The 21,199-nt window shown below is 32.9% G+C and overlaps 1 protein-coding gene across 1 annotated transcript; it reads left to right on the top strand.

Annotated features, from left to right (window-relative positions):
- Positions 1 to 8,552: 8,552 nt before the first annotated feature.
- LOC134696465 (E3 ubiquitin-protein ligase TRIM45-like) lies at positions 8,553 to 18,072 on the top strand. The gene is made up of 8 exons (XM_063558291.1): positions 8,553 to 9,740; positions 10,789 to 10,854; positions 11,986 to 12,054; positions 14,312 to 14,380; positions 14,942 to 15,010; positions 16,451 to 16,516; positions 17,240 to 17,335; positions 17,711 to 18,072. Exons 1-8 carry the CDS (start codon positions 8,947 to 8,949, stop codon positions 17,745 to 17,747), a joined length of 1,266 nt encoding a protein of 421 aa, XP_063414361.1. The 5' UTR covers positions 8,553 to 8,946; the 3' UTR covers positions 17,748 to 18,072.
- Positions 18,073 to 21,199: the final 3,127 nt, after the last annotated feature.

Below are 21,199 nucleotides of genomic sequence, written 5' to 3'. Positions count from 1 at the left end.
TGCTGTGTATTGATCACTTTAGAAATATAAGCAATAAGCATTTACTGCAGTTTTGATATGCTGAAAGAGGGCTAAAGATACTAGAGGAACAATAATTCAAACTCATAGATCAAAATAAACTGACAACACCATGGCTAAAAAAAGACGAAGAAAAACCGACAATAGTACACAAGACACAACATAAAAAAACTAAAAACTTAGCAACAAGAACCCTCCAAAGTTTTTGATAGTAAAATTGTTAAATTCATTTCAAAGACAAAATATGTGAAATATTGTTTGTCAGGATCAGAGAAAATATTGTTATATTAAGAGATAACATAAGGAAAGATAACAGTATAATTAATAACAGCTCTTTCATTTGATATTAAACTGGACACTTGAGAAAACAAGTCTATCTAAAAACCATCTGTATTACATTTAACTAAATACTGTAAACTTCAACTTGGAAAATGGTGAACCAATACCTGACGTGGTTATCGTGCGGTTGGGTAATAGCGGGTGCATACCACGGGGTATTCACAGTTGTCTTTCACTATAAAAGCAAATAAACGACATTAAAGACAACAACACCCATCAATTACCGTATGGTGATTATTTTATTGTGGTCGACATGTTTCGCCAACAAGCGTGGCGTCTTCAAAACAATATTATACATGAATTCAAACAGTGAAGTACAAATTTTGTGGTTGTGTGGTTTGCCAAACAATAGAGGTTGTTATGACGACGTTATAGATATAAATAGAAAGTGAAAGTAAAGTAAGAATCTAGTATAGTTAAAAGAGAAAGTTATTCAATAAAGTTATTAACGATGTGGTTATCTGCTATTCTTGCACGTCTGTGTAGTGGTCCTTATAGAAGTTTCTAGTGGTAATATTGTAGAAATGATGGAAGTAGCTCATAAAATGTCAGTTTTTTTGTTGTATATTGGTATGTTGGCGTCGTCGTTGTCGTCGTCGTCATCGTCGTCGTCCGAATATTTTTAGTTTGCGCACTCTAACTTTAGTAAAAGTGAATAGAAATCTATGAAATTTTAACACAAGGTTTATGACCACAAAAGGAAGGTTGGGATTGATTTTGGGAGTTGGTCCCAATATTTTAGGAATTGGGGACCAAAAAGGGCCCAAATAAGCATTTTCTTGATGACCGCACTATAACTTTAGTTTAAGTAAATAGAAATCTATGTAATTTTGACACAAGATTTATGAGTGGGGATTGATTTTTGGAGTTTTGGTTCCAACAGTTTAGGAATAAGGGGCCAAAAAAGGGCCCAAATAAGCATTATTCTTGGTTTTTGCACAATAACTTTAGTATAAGTAAATAGAAATCAATATAATTTAAATACAAGGTTTATGACCATAAAAGGAAAGTTTGGTTTGATTTTGAGAGTTTTTGTCCCAACAGGTTAGGAATAAGGGGTCCAAAGGGTCCAACATTGAACTTTGTTTGATTCATCAAAAATTTAATAATTGGGGTTCTTTGATATGCCGAATCTAACTGTGTATGTAGGTTTATGACCATAAAAGGAAAGTTCGGTTTGATTTTGAGAGTTTTTGTCCCAACAGGTTAGAAATAAGGGGTCCAAAGGGTCCAACATTGAACTTTGTTTGATTCATCAAAAATTGAATAATTGGGATTCTTTGATATGCCGAATCTAACTGTGTATGTAGATTCTAAATTTTTGGTCCCGTTTTCAAATTGGTCTACATTGAGGTCCAAAGGGTCCAAAATTAAACGTTTGATTTTAACAAAAATGGAATCCTTGGGGTCTTTTGATCTGCTGAATCTAAAAATGTAATTAGATTTTTTATTGTTGGCCCAGTTTTCAAGTTTGTCCAAATCGGGGTCCAAAATTAAACTTTGTTTGATTTCATAAAAAAATGAATAATTGGGGTTCTTTGATATGCCAATTCTAACTGTGTATGTAGATTCTTAATTTTTGGTCCCGTTTTCAAATTGGTCTACATTAAAGTCCAAAGGGTCCAAAATTAAACTTTTGATTTTAACAAAAATTGAATTCTTGGGCTTTTTTGAAATGCTGAATCTAACCATGCACTTAGATTTTTGATTATGGGCCCAGTTTTCAATTTGGTTCAAATCAGGATCCAAAGTTATTATATTAACTAGAATACACCCGTGATATAGCGGGTCAGTGCCTGAATTAAAGTATTTAACTATGCGCAAGCCTTATTTTAGTATTAGTATTGACATCTGATAAAGTCATGCCGATTATAAGATACACAGTTTTCTCTGCTTTCAAATCTTTCTGTTTGGACCCGTCGAACTGGAACTTATCACTGGAGATTATACCTCTGCTGGTGGACTACCAGTCCCCGAGGATATCATCAGCTCAGTAGTCAATGCTTCGGTACTGACATGATTTAACAAACTTTACTTAAATTGTCTGTTTATAAATTTTTGAAATTATTATGAAACTAAGGTTTCAACTCCCTCAGGCAAAGTTGGCTTTGGACGAATTTGGCTATTTATTTTAGGTATTTTTGACATATAGCTCTTCAACGATTTTCGGTACTTATACATCTTCGGATTTCAAATGTTTGGCTTTGAGCGTTCCTGATGAAGGTAAATCAAGAAAAGCGCTTCGGACGCAATAAATTATATAACGTGTTGTTTTCCATTTTTTACATCACTGGGTCGATACCTCTGCTGGTGGACTATCAGTCCCCGAGGGTATCATCAGCTCAGTAGTCAGTGCTTCGGTACTGACATGATTTAACAAACTTTACTTAAATTGTCTGTTTATAAATTTTTGAAATTATTATGAAACTAAGGTTTCAACTCCCTCAGGCAAAGTTGGCTTTAGACGAATTTGGCTATTCATTTTAGGTATTTTTGACATATAGCTCTTCAACGATTTTCGGTACTTATACATCTTCGGATTTCAAATGTTTGGCTTTGAGCGTTCCTGATGAAGGTAAAACCAGAAAAGCGCTTCGGACGCAATAACTTATAAAACGTGTTGTTTTCCATTTTTTATCAATTATTGGTAACATTAATTTTTTGGAAAGCAAAAGGTCCTGGAATGAGATTTACTTTTAGTCGAGTAGCAAGTATCAAGTTGCAAAAAGCGAGTATCAAGTTATGAAAGGTGAGTATCGAGTTATAAAAAGTGAGTAGCGAGTAACAAAAAGTGAGTAGCGAGTTATAAAAAGCGAGTATCGAGTTATAAAAGTGAGTAGCGAGTAACAAAAAGCAAGTAGCGAGTTATAAAAAGTGAGTATCGAGTTATAAAAAGTGAGTAGCGAGTAACAAAAAGCGAGTATCGAGTTATAAAAAGTGAGTAGCGAGTCACAAAAAGCGTGTATCGAGTTATAAAAAGTGAGTAGCAAGTAACAAAAAGTGAGTAGCGAGTTATAAAAAGCGAGTATAGAGTTATAAAAGTGAGTAGCGAGTAACAAAAAGCAAGTAGCGAGTTATAAAAAGTGAGTATCGAGTTATAAAAAGTGAGTAGCGAGTAACAAAAAGCGAGTATCGAGTTATAAAAAGTGAGAAGCGAGTCACAAAAAGCGAGTATCGAGTTATAAAAAGTGAGTAGCGAGTAACAAAAAGCGAGTATCGAGTTATAAAAAGTGAGTATCGAGTAACAAAAGCTATCATTTATATTTTGGGTTTTTCAACGAATGATCATCTCATGGTTTGTTTCCCTTTTCATTACTTACTAATTCTGAAGGCTTTCAATACAATTTGATACCATGCTATTTTATATGAATTCATTGCAAAGGATAGTCGTTTTACTTTATTTATAAATCACTCTAAATCAGGATAAATGTTTTTATTTCGTCATCTAACCTGATTATTTGTTTATAGTTTGCTTAGTATCGACCCGATGAGTTAAAACTTAAAAGCTGTTCTCTTCAGAGTTTTACTTGGTTGTTCTTATGTTATGCTGTACCGGTAATGCCACTGTCCTATGTTAGAGGAAAGGGACAGATCCTGCACATACTTTTAACCTCCCTAAATATATAAACGGTTTCCTAACTTACCTGTTTCAAGTAAGAAATCTATGATTTTTGTTGTCTCTTGTTACTGTAATTCATATATACATGTTTTAACATTGATGATTTCGTATTTAAATCTGGGTGTTGTTCAATCTCATCTGAATTGTTTTACATGTGAAGTTGGGGGGTTACAGCTTACTTTGCGGCACACGCCAATGCTCCATGTTGAAGGCTGTACTGTGACCTATAATTGCTTACATTGAAGAGATTTTGTCATGGATGGAGATATGTCTCATTGGCAACCAAAGAGGGGAGCAAGGGGTTTAACTGTTATGCTGTTATGGGGCAAATTGATTCTTTGTTATCTGTTATTCTGAAAATATATTTGCTGTTAGCTGTTATTGTCTTATTCATTGTTAGCTGTTATTGGACTATTAGGGTTTTTGTTATCTGTTTTTGTGATAATATATTTGCTGTTAACTGTTATTGAAAATTGGAATGTTAACACTTTTTTTTGACAGCCCATATTTGGTAGAAATTGAAGACTGTTGAACATTGAGGTCTACCACTAGTAATATTGTGGTCCCGTATTCGGTGAAGGATTTCATTAACACAGATCTATATACCCATCACAGATCAACACATAAACATATTAATATCAGTGAGGTCAAAGGACAATTCCAGTATAATTCATGAGGGTTATCCTTTGTAATAAAATTCATCTTTTATGAACGTGTAGCTTGTTGGTCGGTGTGAATCAAGGCTCCGTGTTGAAGGCTGTTTTTTTTTACCTACAATGATTTACCTTTATAAATTGTTACTTGGATGGAGAGTCTGTCTCATTGCACTCATATACCACATTTTCCTATATCTATGTATTTAGAATCATTTTTTTTGTCTGGGGATAATGTTCCTTTTTTCCCGTATGTACATATTAACTTCGAGCATTTCTTTATATGACAAAAAGGAAAATATATGGCCAGGGATATCTGATGAGGATCTCAATTAAGAACTACATGTAGGTCCTTACTACCAATATTAATATGCATTTTTTAACAAAACTAATACAGATATTGTGTATGTTTCCTGGATTATTGCTTAACGTTTTGATAAATATTCCCATAATTAGCTAATTTGTAAATTTATTCATAAAAATACAAAGTGTAATTATGAAAAATCTTTTATTCAAACACCAATATACAAATTGAAATTAAAGCCTCAGTCCTCCCCGGAGTTATGTTGTTTCGTTTTCCAATACAAAGCACTAGCATGTCAAGAAGAATACTAATTAGACCTGTATTATTTTTAATTTTGTTTCTTGTGTACAATTAGGAGTTGAGTATGGTGTTCATTAGCACTGAACTAGTTCATGTAGTATAGATATTTGTTTATGGGCCAGCTGAAGGACGCCTCCTGGTGTGGGAATTTCTCTCTGCATTGAAGACCTGTTTGTGACCTTCTGCTGTTGTCTGTTCTTTGGTCGGGTTGTTGCCTCTTTGACACATTCCCCATTTCCATTCTCAATTTTAATTCATCTCCAAACAAGCGTTATGGTATGGTTATAAAAAATATTCTTTTACAATGGAACAGGTAATGAAATTCATCACCTATATCATTACTAGAGCAAAAATTACAGTCATAGGTTTTGAATCCAAAAATTACTATTTAAAGTTCCAATTGAGGATAACATATTATAAACCTTGTCATAAGTTTACAAATTCAAAATTTAATTTGAAAAGTAAAATTCTTTCCTTGTATCTAATTTCAGTTCCTTAATTGTAAAGAAAAGGTGTATTTTACAGATAGGTTTTCACTATTATTTTCATTATTTTTTTATACTAATTGGAAATTTCGAGCTTACGTACTATTTTAATAAAGATGTCTCTGTTTATAGTTTAATATAGACACATGATCATCTAGGGATAAGGTAGTTGGATGTGACACAACGAAATGGGCGTAAGCAAACTTAAACACACATGGGGGTCTTGCACAGTCGTACTGCATTTATAAGAATGATATGTATTTTAGTATATTACTTTAACATTAGTTCTTTCAAAATGGCAAACAAAATATATCAATTTAAATTAATGAATTAAAATGAATATCCTTTGCAATGGACTATGATGCGCTCATATAAAAATGATAAGTACCTTTTGTTACTCGCTACTCACTTTTTATGACTCGATACTCACTTTTTATAACTAGATACTCGCTTTTTGTTACTCGCTACTCACTTTTTATAACTCGATACTCGGTTTTTGTTACTCGCTACTCACTTTTTATAACTCGATACTCGGTTTTTGTTACTCGCTACTCACTTTTTATAACTCGCTACTCACTTTTTGTTACTCGATACTCACTTTTTATAACTCGCTACTCACTTTTTATAACTCGCTACTCACTTTTTGTTACTCGCTACTCACCTTTTATAACTCGCTACTCACTTTTTATAACTCGATACTCACTTTTTATAACTCGCTACTCACTTTTTGTTACTCGCTACTCGCTTTTTGTAACTCGATACTCACTTTTTATAGCTCGATACTCACTTTTTGTTACTCGATACTTGATACTCGACAAAAAGAAATCCTCTCCTGGAATGGAGTATTTTTTTAATCAACAGCATTACTGATTAAAATACTACATTAGGTAACAATTTGACAATTAAGTAGTGTGAACCCTGTTATTATGACCCGTGTATGTAGCATATTAATCATGAATACACCGTTTGGTGGTGCGCCTGTCAGATGCGGAACGTACAGATAAGGTAATAGGTAACCGGTGATTATACTATTGGTATCGGTATCGGACTCGACCCGGAACTTAATTATTAATTACGTGGAAAACAAAAGAGCCTGGAGTGGTGTAATTTTTAATCTACACCTTTGTACTATATTAGTTATATATAAAGTTGAATTCTTTGATTTGTCGTTGTTACGTGATGACGGCTGACAAATTGGACCTCGTAATTTTAGTATTATAGATATTGTGCAATAGCAAGAAATTTTCAATAGCACAGTATTCAGCAATAGGAAGAAATCTTCAATTGCACAGTATTGTGCAATAGCAAGAAATTTTCAATTGCACAGTATTCAGCAATAGGAAGAAATCTTCAATTGCACAGTATTGTGCAATAGCAAGAAATTTTCAATTGCACAGTATGGAGCAATTGCAAGAAATCTTCAATTGAACATTATTGTGCAATAGTAAATATTTTCAATTGCACAGTATTGCGCAATAGCAAGAAATATCTAATTGCACAATATTGTGCAATAGCAAGAAAATTGAAGTTATCTTCTTTGTCCAGAATAGTAGTTGAATCAACTTTTCTCATTTCAGATTTCATTAATAAATTCTTCAAACATTTTTTTGAGAGGATTAATATTCAACAGCATAGTGAATTGCTCAAAGGCAAACATTTTTTTTTAAGTTCATTAGACCACATTCATTCTGTGTCAGAAACCTATGCTGTGTCAACTATTTTATCACAATCCAAATTTAGAGCTGAATCCAGCTTGAATGTTGTGTCCATACTTGCCCCAACCGTTCAGGATTCAACCTCTGCGAGTGTATAAAGATGTGCCCTGAGGAGCATCTGGTTGACAAGTGTCTGAAGGAACTCCGACTCATATGAAAATAAGACAGATCGACAAGGAGAGGTTAAGGCATCCCGACAATTTGTTAAAAAAGTCGACCTCAAATTTTTTTAATAACAGCCCTCAGCAACCAACAACATCCAACTCCTCCGACAAATGTTCCAGATAACTTTTTTGTTAAAGCACGTGATGAGGTTGAACATTTTTTAGCTCTGCATAAAACAGATATAGTTATGTTGAGTGAATTTACTAAACAATACAGGAACAAGACTAATTTAAAAGAGTAAATAAAGGCAACAGTAGTACAATGTATACCGCTGTTCAAAACTCATAAATCCATGGACAAAAAACGAAATCGGGTTAACAAACTAAAACTGAGGGAAACGCATTAAATATAAGAGGAGAACAACGACACAACATTTTTAAAAATGCAACACACACAGAAATGGACTAAGCATTAGACAAAATCCTATGAGAACAACAAATATATCATTCAAACCAAATACATGAATTTGGGATAGATAAGTACCGTGACACGTCTAATAGTTATGTGAATTCACACTAAAAAAAAAGAGAAAACAATCGACACAACGGAAACGCAACGTTAAAATGTAACACACACAGAAACGAACTATAATATAACAATGGCCATATTCCTGACTTGGTACAGGACATTTTTAAAGGAAAAAATGGTGGGTTGAACCTGGTTATGTGGCATGCCAAACCTCCCTCTTTTATGGCTAACATTTGATGTCGTTAGGAATGCCTACAAAGTGTCTATATACTTTACTACTGCTTTTGAAACGCACATTGATATTGTCACGGAGAAAAATAACGGTTATATAATGCTATTGACGGTACCATTTTTCAACGTCAGATGCGCATTTTTCCAGTGGTGTTTGGAAACAAAAGACAATAGTTTCTGAGCTGGTAGAATCAAAACAGACCAAAGTTTTTAGCAAATTCGGACTAGAAATCAAAATAAGGTATGAGGTTTGATTGAAGACGTAATATACATTTTCATTGGGTTGTGTCACTTTGTCTTCAACCTTTTCCATATAGTCCGTGCTAATCTCAACATAAATATATAAGTACCAGTCGTTCTTCGTGTTTATTTGTGCAGAATTTAAATTTTGACTTCACTAAGGTGATCTAAGATGAGTCGCTGGGAAATACACATACTGAAAAATCTGTTAAAATGTGTTTTTCATGCAATGCGAAGAATTAGTTCTGTTACTTACAAAAAAACCCTGGAATAAACACATTTTGTTTTATTAATTTCATAATTACATAATAAGTACATATATTAAAAAGAGCGACCCATTTAAATCACATGTTGAGGTCATATTGATAATAGATCTTAACTATTTACTTCCTGCATACAAATTTATGAGATGGCACAGGAGTCTGCAACGAGATGTGATATATGCAGGAAAGACATTGGAAAAGTATTTTGCTATGAATGTCGCAATTTTTTATGTCAAATATGTATTTCGTGGCATGATAAATTCCCCGCAAATAAACGTCATACGGTCACAGATTCGCATAATGTCGATCGAACAACACTTATGCTCACATTTGTCTGTGAAGATCACAAACTCGAATTATGTTATTATTGTCGAAAGTGTAAATTTTTAATATGTACTCAGTGTGTTACGTCTGTGCACAGCGGTCATCCAATTAGGGACATAACAGAAGTTGCTGCAACAGTACGTGAAGATGTACAGAAACGTCTTGGAAATATCAAAGAACATATTGAGAATCTATCAGATTTGATAGAAGCTTTCAAAACAACGAAACAAACAAAGCTACAAACTGGTACCGATAACTTCATTAAAGAAGTTAATGAAGTGTCTCAAGACATGATAAGAATAATAGAATGGGTCACTGAAAGTAACTTGACATATGCATCCGACTTTCTCATCTTGGAGAAACAACAATTGGTGTATAACTTGGCGAAATTAAAAAAATCATTCAGTGAATATAAATCTATGCACGAAAGGCATAAGGTGATTTTGAAAGAAAAACACGATGTCACATTTTTTCTTAAACAGAAATCTCTTGCAAAAGAATTTGAGTTGCTTGATGATATCAATCGTCCCGAAGAACCAAAGGAGATAAAACCTTTTAACAGGATCCGTTTTGTAAATGCAGTTATCGACCAAATTAAATGCAAGTATGGTGAATGGTATGTATATTTATTTCAAGATTTTATCTCGGATAACTATTAATCTTAAAGTTTTGAATCATTTTAGTTCTCCCAAAGAGGTTTAGGCTGAAGACCTGTGAGCCCAAATTTCTTGTCAATATATAAAAAAAGATGATGTGGTATGATTACCAATGAGACAACTCCCCACAAGAGACCAAACTGACACAAACATTTACAATTATAGGTCACCGTACGGCGTTCAACAACGAGCAAAGCCCATACTTATTCAGCTATAAAAGGTAAATAAAGTAATAACATAAAAAAGGACAAAACTACAGTTTACCATTCATATTGACAATATAGCAATTGCCTTTCCTTTTACCCTTCGCTTTCTCTTTTTCTACCTCTGTGTTAAAACGAATAGTTGACAAGTTTTATTGTAAAAAAAAAATTCTATTTAAACCCTTTTTTATATATACTAAGAATTTACACTGATTGGTAGTTTTTAAATATAAAGCAAGATATACGGGTCAAACATTTTTTTAAAAACTGAAACAGCTAAACAATACAAACAAATGCAGTTCGTATCAACGACTGTTTGAAGTGAATGAAACTAGTTTACACATCATACCTTTTCCCACTTTTAAAGCTACATGATCAAAACAGGTATTGTGTTTATACGTTTTGCGCATGATGCCAGGTTCTGTGTGTATATATAAATATATTAAAACAACATTATTTTTTAACGTCCACATAGTTAAGGTTTGTGATTGAAATGATATGATTATATATATGCAATGATATGACGTTAAAAAAGAGAGATAACAGGCAACAACACATTAAGTCGAAACATATAGAAGATAGAAAGAGCAACACATACCCCTCCAAAAACTGGGCTTGATCTCAGGTGCTCCAGAAAGAAGATCCTGTTATACATGTGGCACCCGTAGTGTTGCTCATGTTAGTTGATATAAAGATTTAATCCTTTTTGTAAAGTCTGATTATGAAATTGTGGCTTTGATGTTAATGAAATGTCCTTGTTTAAGAGTTTCAAAACAGATTTAAATGGTGCAAAACATATTTATAGTTCAGGTAATGAGAGAGATTACAAACACAGTGGTAGAAAAAGAGAAAGAGAAAGAGAAAAGGAAAGGTAATTGCTTTATTGTCAAATAAAGTAGATTTTGAAAGAAACTAAAACGTTACATATATTTAAATTTAAAATATGAGATTAACTTCACTTTTTTGTGTCCTTAGATATTGTGGTGATAAATTAAAATAACAAAAAAACCTAACCGACTATTGATGTTGTCTTGAGACTTGGGCGTCGCGTGTTTGATATTCTACTGAGTTTTATCAGGTATAAATGAAATGTCAGGAGGAAGGATGTTAACTCAGAGTGAAATATTTATTTTTAGATAATATTGTATGTAGTCCTGTACAGTAATACATTAAAAGGATTCACACTATACATTTAGCACTTGATGATATCCAATTACGTTTTTTTTCTGTGTTTGTCAACACTTTACTGCAAGGTAAATTGAAAATATTTTAGTTCTGTCTAAAACCTGTTTAGAGAAAAAGTAAATACCTTTTTATGAGAATCATTACCAGCAACACGTTATAATGGCAAAAAGTAAAAACACAAAAATATTGAACTCCGAGGAAAACTCAAAAAGGAAAGTCCAGTATCAAAAGGCAAAATCAAAAGTCCAAACGCATCAAACGAATGGTTAACAACTGTCATATTCCTGACTTGGTACAGGCATTTTATAATGTAGAAAATGGTGGATTGAACCTGGTTTAATAGCTAGCTAAACCTCTCACTTGTATGACAGTCGCATCAAATTCTATTGCGTTGTGAACGATGCATGAACAAAACAAACATACTGAAAGAGTAAAAATGTCAGAAATAGGGGTACAGCGACCGAAACGCGTTTCTTGATTTGTTTTCATCAGAATCACTGAAAGACGATTATTTGAAAGCCAAAAATGTATTACAACATAAAGACTTGATAAGCTAGATGACATAAAAAAAACTAAAACAAAAAAAAAACCAATTTATTTATGGTTTCCTTTGCCTGAGGGAATTGATACCTTCGTTTATTATAATTTAGGAATGTTTTAACGAGCATTGGATTTTTGATGAACATCGAATGTAATTACAAGATATATAATTTTCTTTGGTTACAGTTTTTTCAATCTTTTTATTTGTAAGATATGATATAGAAAATATCGTTTATTTTGTAACTCTTTTTTATTCATTTAATATCAAACCTTTCAGAGGTCGAAGTTATGGATGGGATTCTAGAAGCGAAAGGAGTTCATCTAGGTCCACATCAGATCGGAGCAGGTATAAATATTCCCGTTTTGAAAATGAAAAGTGTAAATTCATTGCGGCAAATTCATGTTGGTGATTTTAATAACAATTGAAATAGGGTTCATTTTGAAATTTCTGCCTCAAATGATGCAGAACTAAAATGAAACTAAGTTAATACACCAATTACTGTTCTTAAATAGTGTGGTGCTAAAATTGCTTTAATGGAAAAAAATAATCTCAAAAGACTATTGGTGCTGTCTTGAGATTTGGCATTTTTTGTGTTTTTGATATTCGACTAAGTTATTTTGGTTGAGCAGGTATACCTTAGATATCAGGAGTAAAGATATAAACTCGGAATGTAATATCTATCAGTTGATAATATTGAATTTCGTCATGCATTGTGACACATTAAAAGCTTATACATTATAAATATAGCAATTGATGATATCCAATTATATAACATCTTCATGCCTTATATATCATGTACTGTAGTACGCCGCTAGATTAAAACTGACATGGAAAGGTAACATATGGCCACCGAAAGCTCTTTTTATGAGAGCCCAGGTGGTCGTGTGGTCTAGCGGGACGGCTGCAGTGCAGGCGATTTGGTGTCACGATTTCACAGTAGCATGGGTTCGAATCCCGGCGAGGGAAGAACCTAAAATTTGCGAAAGCAAATTTCCAGATCTAACATTGTTGGGTTGATGTTAAGACGAGTTGTATATATATATATACATCTGTTGTAGAGTTGTCACTGACTCAGACGTACTTATGAATATAATTATTTTCTGTGACTGTATATTACATTAATTTGTAGGATCCTTTACTATAGATAATTTAGCTGATCTGTAACAATAACATCTTCATGCCTTATATATCATGTACTGTAGTACGCCGCTAAATTAAAACTGACGTGGAAAGGTAACACATGCCCACCGTTGGATAAAAACCGCAATTTTTATACGTGTGCATGTCAAACAAATTTCGTTGTAGAAGGGTATAAAAACAGCACAAACAACATTTTCCAAAAGACCAAAAAAGTGAAAAAGTATATTTAAACAAAAACGCATTTGACTAACAGGTCGAACAACTGATGCTCTTTAACCCTGCTGACTGCCATTGGCGATTGCCAAATAAAATTGATCACAAGATGTAACAAAATGGATGTTAATATAAATTTAATACGTCACAGAAATTTTTTTTGGTTACTTGTGGCCACGATGTTGTGCCACAAACATTCGGTGTCAATATTTCTTTAGTACACCATATCCGGATTTCGGCAATAAATGTCTCTTCAGTGATGTTAGGGATCGAAACGGTATTTGGAAGGTCATATAAAAAATACCCTCATTTTTAGATAAACTCTTGAATTTAAGAGTCAATATATAGGATGAACGGATCATATTAACCGGAGGGAAAATATGATACATGCCCAAACAAAAAATATAAACGAGTCTAAATTGAAAACTACGTTCAAACCTATGATTGCGTTGGATTAAAACCGCAATTTTTATACGTGTGCATGTCAAACAAATTTCGTTGTAGAAGGGTATAAAAACAGCACAAACAACATTTTCCAAAAGACCAAAAAAAGTGTATTTCATAATATTTTAAATCTGTCCAAATAGATATAAAAAGATGTGTTATGAGTGCCAATGTTGTTATTGTTAATTAGACAATATGAAAATATTAAATTCCAACAAAATCAAATGATGATTTGATTCAAATATGGTCGGAAATTAATAATATATAACAAATATAGCCTTTGTTAGAGGTCAATACAGGATATATCGACCTCATACAAAGGCTATACTAGTATTTGAATAATATTTCTCACAGTGTTTGTGTAAAGTTCACTGCTAGGCAGGTTGATGATATTTTCAGTATGTCTATACTTTAAAATCAAGATGACACAAACTAAAAGAAATAACGAAATTTATCTAAGAGTAGCTACGCCATAGGAAAATGAAACCTTTGTATCTGATTTTGTTTTTACGGAAAATTGTAAATAGCTGTGATCCATTTTATCACACGATTTTTAATGGACATTGAACGTAATAACAGGATTAAAATTGAGAATGGAAATGGGGAATGTGTCAAAAAGACAACAACCCCACCATAGAAAAAAACAAAAAACAGCAGAAGGTCACTAATAGGTCTTCAATGTAGCGAGAGTAGGAAACACAGTTTCCTTGGTCACAGTTTATTTAGCTTTTGTATGTGTTAGATATGTGCCGAATATGTCTTTGTTTAAAAATATCATTTTTTTGTAACTGATTTGTGTTTTCAGAGGTCGAAGATACAGATGGGATTCTGTAAGCGAAAAAAGATCATTTAGGTCCAGGTCAGACCGAAGCAGGTATGAATGTGCATATACATGTTAGCAAAATGATCAGTGTAATTTCAATGAGGCAAATTCATGTTCGTGCTTTTATTAAAGTATCAACAATTGAAAAGAAGTTCATTTGAAGCTTGGTCCCAAATAAAGTAGATCTTGAAAGAAACTAAAACGTTACATATATTTAAATTTGAAATGATGAGATTAACCTCCCATTGTTTGAGTCTTTAAATGATGTGGTGATAAATTTAAATAAAAAAAAACCACAACCGACTATTGATGTTGTCTTGAGACTTGGGCGTCGTGTGTTTGATATTCTACTGAGTTTTATTGGTTGATCAGGTATAACTGAGATGTCAGGAGGAAGGATGTTAACTCAGAGTGAAATATACATTTTGAGATAATATTGCATTTTGTCCTGTATAGGGATACATTAAAAGGATATACACTATAAATTTGGATTTTTGATGAACATCGAATGTAATTGCAAGATATATAATTTTCTTTTTATTGTTAGATATGACGTAAAAATATCGTTTATTTTGTTACTCTTTTGTATTCATTTAATATCAAACCTTTCAGAGGTCGAAGTTACAGATGGGATTCTAGAAGCGAAAGGAGTTCATTTAGGTCCACATCAGAACGCAGCAGGTATAACTATACCCGTTTTAAAAATGAAAAGTGTAAATTCATTTCGAATTTTCAAATTCATGTTGAAGATCTAAATAATTCATCAACAATTGAAAAAGGGTTCATTTTGTTTCTGCCTCAACTGATGCAGAACTACAATGAAAGTAGTAAGCATTACCTATATTTAAGGCTTTATCCGTTGAGATGCGATTTAATACCACAATTGCTGTTCTTAAATAGTGTAGTGATAAAATTGCTTAAATGAAAAAAAAACCACTCAAAAGACTATTGGTGCTGTCTTGAGATTTGGTAATGTTCGTGTTTTTGATATTCGACTAAGTTATTTTGGTTGGGCAGGTATACTTTAGATATCAGAAGTAAAGATGTAAACTCGGAGTGTAACATCTATCATTGGACAATATTGCATTTCGTCATGCATTGTGACACATTAAAAGCTTATACATTATAAATCTAGCAATTGATGATATCCAATTATATATATATTTTTTTCTAATATTTTAAATCTGTCCAATAGATATAACGAGATCTGGTATGAGTGCAAATGAGACAACTCCAAGTCACAATTTATAAAAGTTAACCATTATAGGCCCAAGTACGGTCTTCAACACGGAAACTTGGCTCAAATAGAACAGAAAGCTATAAAGGCCCCTAAAAATAACTAGTGTAAAACCATTCAAACGGGAAAACCAACCTTCTAATCTATATAAAAAACGTGAAAATACCAACAAACGACAACTACTGAACATCCGATTCCTGTCTTAGAATAAGTGCAAACAATTGCAGCGGGTTAAAACGGTTTAATGGTACTACCAAATAGTCTCCCTTATCTGAAACAATAGTAAAACACAAAAACCTAGAAAGACACCCTATAAAATATAAAAAAAAGCATTATAAATATTATCAACAGGTCAAATTAACAAGAGTGCACGCTATAACTGTCAGCTAGTTCAAAGCCAAACACAATTTATAATAATAAATCATGCGTCAGAGTCTAAAAAATGTTTAGGGAAAAAGTAAGTATTATCAGAAATGCGTTATAAATTGCATTCTTCTGAAACGATTCTCTTGATTTACCTTCATCATAAACATTCAAAGCCAAGAATGTATAATAACCTTAACACTTGAAAAGCTAGATTACTAAAAAAACCTAAAAAAAACCCCAATTTTATGTATTGTGCTAGTTAAAACTTTAGTTTCTCATAATTCATCAAGTTCACGAACAAATGTAACTAGGTATGATCCAGTTTGTTATAATCATGGTACCTTTGATAACTATTGTCATACGATTTTTAAAGGAAATTGAATGTAATTACAAGATAAACAGTTGCTTTGGAAGCACTTTATTTAGTCTTCGTATTTGTTAGATATGATTTGACAATATTATTTTTAAATATCATTTTATTTTGTACACTCTTTGCTTTTACTATCATTTTTTTTCAGAAGTCGAAGGGGATGGGACTCTGGTAGCGAAATAAGTTCATTTAGGTCAATGTCAGACCAAAGCAGGTATGTTTACCCCTGTTATCAAAATGACAAAGTGTGAACTCTGGGAGGCAAATTCATATTGGTGCTTTTATCAATTAATCAACAACTGAAATGTAGTTCATTTTGAATTTTCCGTCTCAAATGTAGTAGACATTCATGAAAAAGGAAAAGAACAAGTAAAGTCACCATAATACTGAACTTCGATAAAAATGCGAGGCGAAAAATCCCTAATCATATGGCAAAACCAAAAGTTTTCACACATCAAACGAATGAACAACAACTGTCATATTCCTGACTCGGTACAGGCAATATCATTTAAGAAAATGGTGAATTAAACCTTGTTTTATAGCTAGCTTAACCTCTCACATGTATGACAGTCGTATAAAATTCTATTATAATGACAACGATGTGTGAACAAAACAAACAGACAAAATAGGTGAAATAGTAAAAAAAAAAAGAAGTACAGCAGTCAAAGATGCGTAAGCATCTTAATCACTATAAAACAAACAAATATATAAACAAACATTCACTATGACACAATACAACAAATGGAAGATTTTAACGACCTTGACCTTGGCTATACATCACTTGCAGTGTCGGAATTTTATTCCATTATGACACAATACCACAATGACAAAAATGCAAAAAACAAAAGACAAGTGATTAAGTAACCTCAAAGATGTCCTGCAAGTAATATATATAAGAAATAATATTTAACAGGATAGCTCCTATCTTTTATTATAGTTCAAGGAGTGAGAAAGATTACAGATATATAGATAAGAGATATGATAGAGATACAGACAGACACATAGACAGAAACAGGTACAGAGATAGGAACAGGTAAAAGTTGACCGTGGTCGGATTGGGCTAAGTTTTTGGATTATTTTCAATCCTGATGAAAACATATCCAGAAAAGGCTCTGGACACTCCAAAAGTTTATGTCGTATATGTTCTATCTTTGTTATATATTAAGCACATAGGACAATACAGATTGAAGCCTCTGTGAAGTACTTCTTCTTAAAAATAAATACTGTAGGTGCATGAATTTGAATTTTAATGTTAACACAATTGATTTTAAAATGATTGCTAAGCTTCCATGGTCGAATAAGAAAATAAAAATAAAAAGTAAAAGTAAAAGTAAAAGAGAGAGGGAGGAAAGTGTAAATTTGTATACAGTCAGACATATACCAGTAGTTTACAGTTTGTTATTTGCAGGAGTCCATGTAGAAGAGTCAAAGACCGTAAATGGTGATGTGCATTGTATAAATACTACAGGTCCTACATTCTGTTCATGCTTTGTATTCAAACTTAATAAAGATAGAGTAAAGGATCGAGACTAGGATAGGGATATGGATCGGTATTAAGAAAAATAACTTGGTCAAAACAAGAAAATCTAATTACAGCAATAGTGTTTATGGTGTAAACAATTGTCGTAATTTCATTTAAATGATTGTGATTAAGTTTATGTAACTGTCTTCAACGTCTAGTTTTAGCAATAATAAGATTTCTGGTGAATTGATATGTGTTTAACAAATAGTATTGAAAAATCTTTCATTTGTATTATTATGTTTATAATAAAGTTTATTCTGAATGAACTTCTAAGGTTTCCTTGTTCTTAATTCGGTATTGTTACTTATGTGACTTATAACTTGGTCTTTATCTTTGTCATAACTACATATTAATGTAATAATCTGTATTGGGTTCCTGTTAAGAATAAAACATGCATCCCAAAGTGGTCAATTAAGTTGCAAATTAATTTCAATATGAATCAGTTAATAGACCAACATAAAGTTTTTGTCGAGCCTGCGACTTCTGTCGACATAGAGATAGTGATGCAGGTGACGACGGGGGCGTTAGCTAACCGTTTTAATGCTAAATACTTAAGAAGGAATAAGACATGAATCTTTCATACTTTGTATATGGATGCCTTACAAATTTTTTCGTCTGTCATATGTCCATTGTTCTTGACCTAATTTTCATAGTTCAGTGAATATTATATATCTAGTATTTTTAATTTCTTTCTTATTATGAGTAATAGGTCTACTATATTTGGTGTATGAAGTGACATATCCTAACTTGCAGGTTTCGTGTCTAGAATAGGGCTATGGATCGGTATTGATTGTAAGGTGTACATGTCGATCTTGCAGGTGTCATTATACCTTGACCTAATTTCTATGGTTCAGAGGTTTAAGTAAAGTTGTTATGTTTTGGTCTGTTGTTCTAATACTGTATGCACATTTTTTTAATGACAAAATCCAATACAAGGTGAGTCTTTGTGACAACTGGGAACAGTATATCTAACAATATATATGGTCCTGGTTTAGTAATAAATAAGAGATTCCCACCCCTCAACCATATTTATTCATGTATGGGACAATATAACCAATCAAATGAAATACAGAGGGAGTCCCTGGGGTCACCCTTCCCCTCCTGTTTGGGAACATTGAAACAGTCGAGATCCCCATCCATAAACCATATATATTCAGGTATAGGACAATATGATAAAATGTAAGGGGAGTCCCTGTGTATCATTCCACCCCTCCTGTTTTAGAACATGGGAACGATCGAGATCTCCACCCCTAAACCATATATATTCATGTATTAGACAATGTTAAAAATTATATGAAACATATGTGGAGTTCGTGGGGCCACTCTACCCCTTCCTATTTGAGAATTTGAAAACGGTTGAGATTCCCACCCATAAACCATATATATTAATGTATTAGACAATTTAACAAATCAAATGAATTATAGGGGGGGTCCCTAGGGTCACTGCACCCTCCTGTTTGAGAACTTGGAAACAGCCGAAATCATCATTCCTTAACCATATATACTCATTTATGGGACAAAATACCAAATCAAATAAATCATAGAGGGAGTCCCTGTTGTTTGAGAATTTGGAAACAGTCGAGATCCCCACCTTTAAATTATACCATATATTTTCATGTATGGGACAAAAGAACTAATCAAATGAAATAACGGGAGAGTTCTAAGGGTCACCCTACCCAATCCTGTTTGATAACTTGGAAACAGACGAGATACCCACCCCTCAACCATATATATTCATGTATTGGACAATATAACAAATCAAATGAAATATAGGGGAAGTCACTGAGGTCCCCCTGCCCCTCCTGTTTGAAAACTTCATTACGGTCGAGATCCCAACCCCTAAACCATCCAATTCATGTATGGGACAATATAAATCATAAAATTAAACATAGGGGTAGTCCCTAGGGTCATCCCACACCCTCTTGTGTGTGTTTTGAGAATTTGTAAAAGATTGAGATACCAATTCCTAAACCATATTCATTCCTGTTTGTCATTTCAAAAAGATTGAATGACATACACGGTCAATCGCATAGGCGTCACATATGCATATCACTTTGCTAGACCCAACACCTGATATTTTATTCCAATTTAGACATCATGGACTTGGTATGAAGGTGGGAGTCATTTACATTTACTATTGACAGGTTTGTCAGACCTCACCATTGATCCCTGTAGTAGTACACATTTGTCTTATTTGTGTCTCATAACTTTTGTACTGTAGAACACAAACTCAGTTTTCTTTCCAGGGAAGCAAGTCCATTCATACTTTTACAAGCTCGTACTAAAGTCAACTTGAACTACTAACAGTCAACTAATACGACCAATTACGATCAACTAGAAGAACTGCAATCATTGCGAATTTGTACCACTACTGACTCAACATGACCACGAAAAAAAATATACTTGATATATACGTTGCTTGAAAATAATTATGTTTGACTTGGTTTTGTGTTAACTGCCTACAGTGCTTACAGCGCTTTGATTCATATAATGAAAACATAAAACAATTTATTTCCTCTAAAAATTGCACCGATGAAAGCTTGATTTTACTTCTTTACGTTGATTTTGGTTGGTCGAGTACCAAGATGTCCTACTAGGGAAGGTTACATGTCAGAAGTCTGTAATATGTTTATAGTTTTTAACAGAATACATGCAAAAATAACACTATTTTATTAACAAGGCTAAAAATTAGGACAAATTGTTTTTGGTGGAAAGTTCTGAAAAAATCTCATTAATGGAGCTCCCTTATCATTTTAGCATGCGAAATAGAATCAACCGTAACTGGAATGTTCAGTTAGTCTCAACGAAATTATTCTTAAGTCATGCTACCATTAAAATATTCTCATTAAACTAATGGATAATTTCTATTTTTTTTGAAACGTATGATCAGTTTGTTGATTATGGTATATCTCGGATCGAACATGAAAAGAATAACAGGGATCACAAAATATAGTGAACACAAATAAACAAACTTGTATAATATCAGAGAGAAAGAGATACTCTCACAGACATAAACAAACAATACATCATCCAAACAGTCGAATATGTTTTATCCCAGGCATAGATTACCTTAGCCGTATTTGGCACAACTTTTTGAAATTTTGGATCCTCAAAGCTCTTCAACTTTGTACTTGCTTGGCTTTATAAATATTTTGATATGAGCGTCACTGATGAGTCTTATGTAGACGAAACGCGCGTCTGGCGTACTAAATTATAATCCTGGTACTTTTGATTACTATTACACACATAAAAAGGGATCTGATTTAAACAGTTTTTATGTATTGTGAAAACACAGTTTTAACTTGTACCCACCTATATACAGAGTGATTACTGATTTTTGCAATGACAGAAAAGACGGTGTATATTCTTGAAAAC

The sequence above is a fragment of the Mytilus trossulus genome, chromosome 14 (genome assembly GCF_036588685.1).
Source record: "Mytilus trossulus isolate FHL-02 chromosome 14, PNRI_Mtr1.1.1.hap1, whole genome shotgun sequence".
NCBI classification, from domain to species: domain Eukaryota; kingdom Metazoa; phylum Mollusca; class Bivalvia; order Mytilida; family Mytilidae; genus Mytilus; species Mytilus trossulus.
Note: the sequence above shows the minus strand (reverse complement) of the source record. Positions and strands in the feature narration are given on the sequence as shown.

Excerpts from the sequence above, each read along its gene's own strand:
- LOC134696465 (XM_063558291.1), top strand. The coding sequence starts at position 8,947 with ATGGCACAGGAGTCTGCAACGAGATGTGATATATGCAGGAAAGACATT. Across the intron at positions 9,741-10,788 it reads AAATGCAAGTATGGTGAATG|TTCAGGTAATGAGAGAGATT; the intron begins GTATGTATATTT and ends ACATATTTATAG. Across the intron at positions 17,336-17,710 it reads AGGTACAGAGATAGGAACAG|GAGTCCATGTAGAAGAGTCA; the intron begins GTAAAAGTTGAC and ends TGTTATTTGCAG.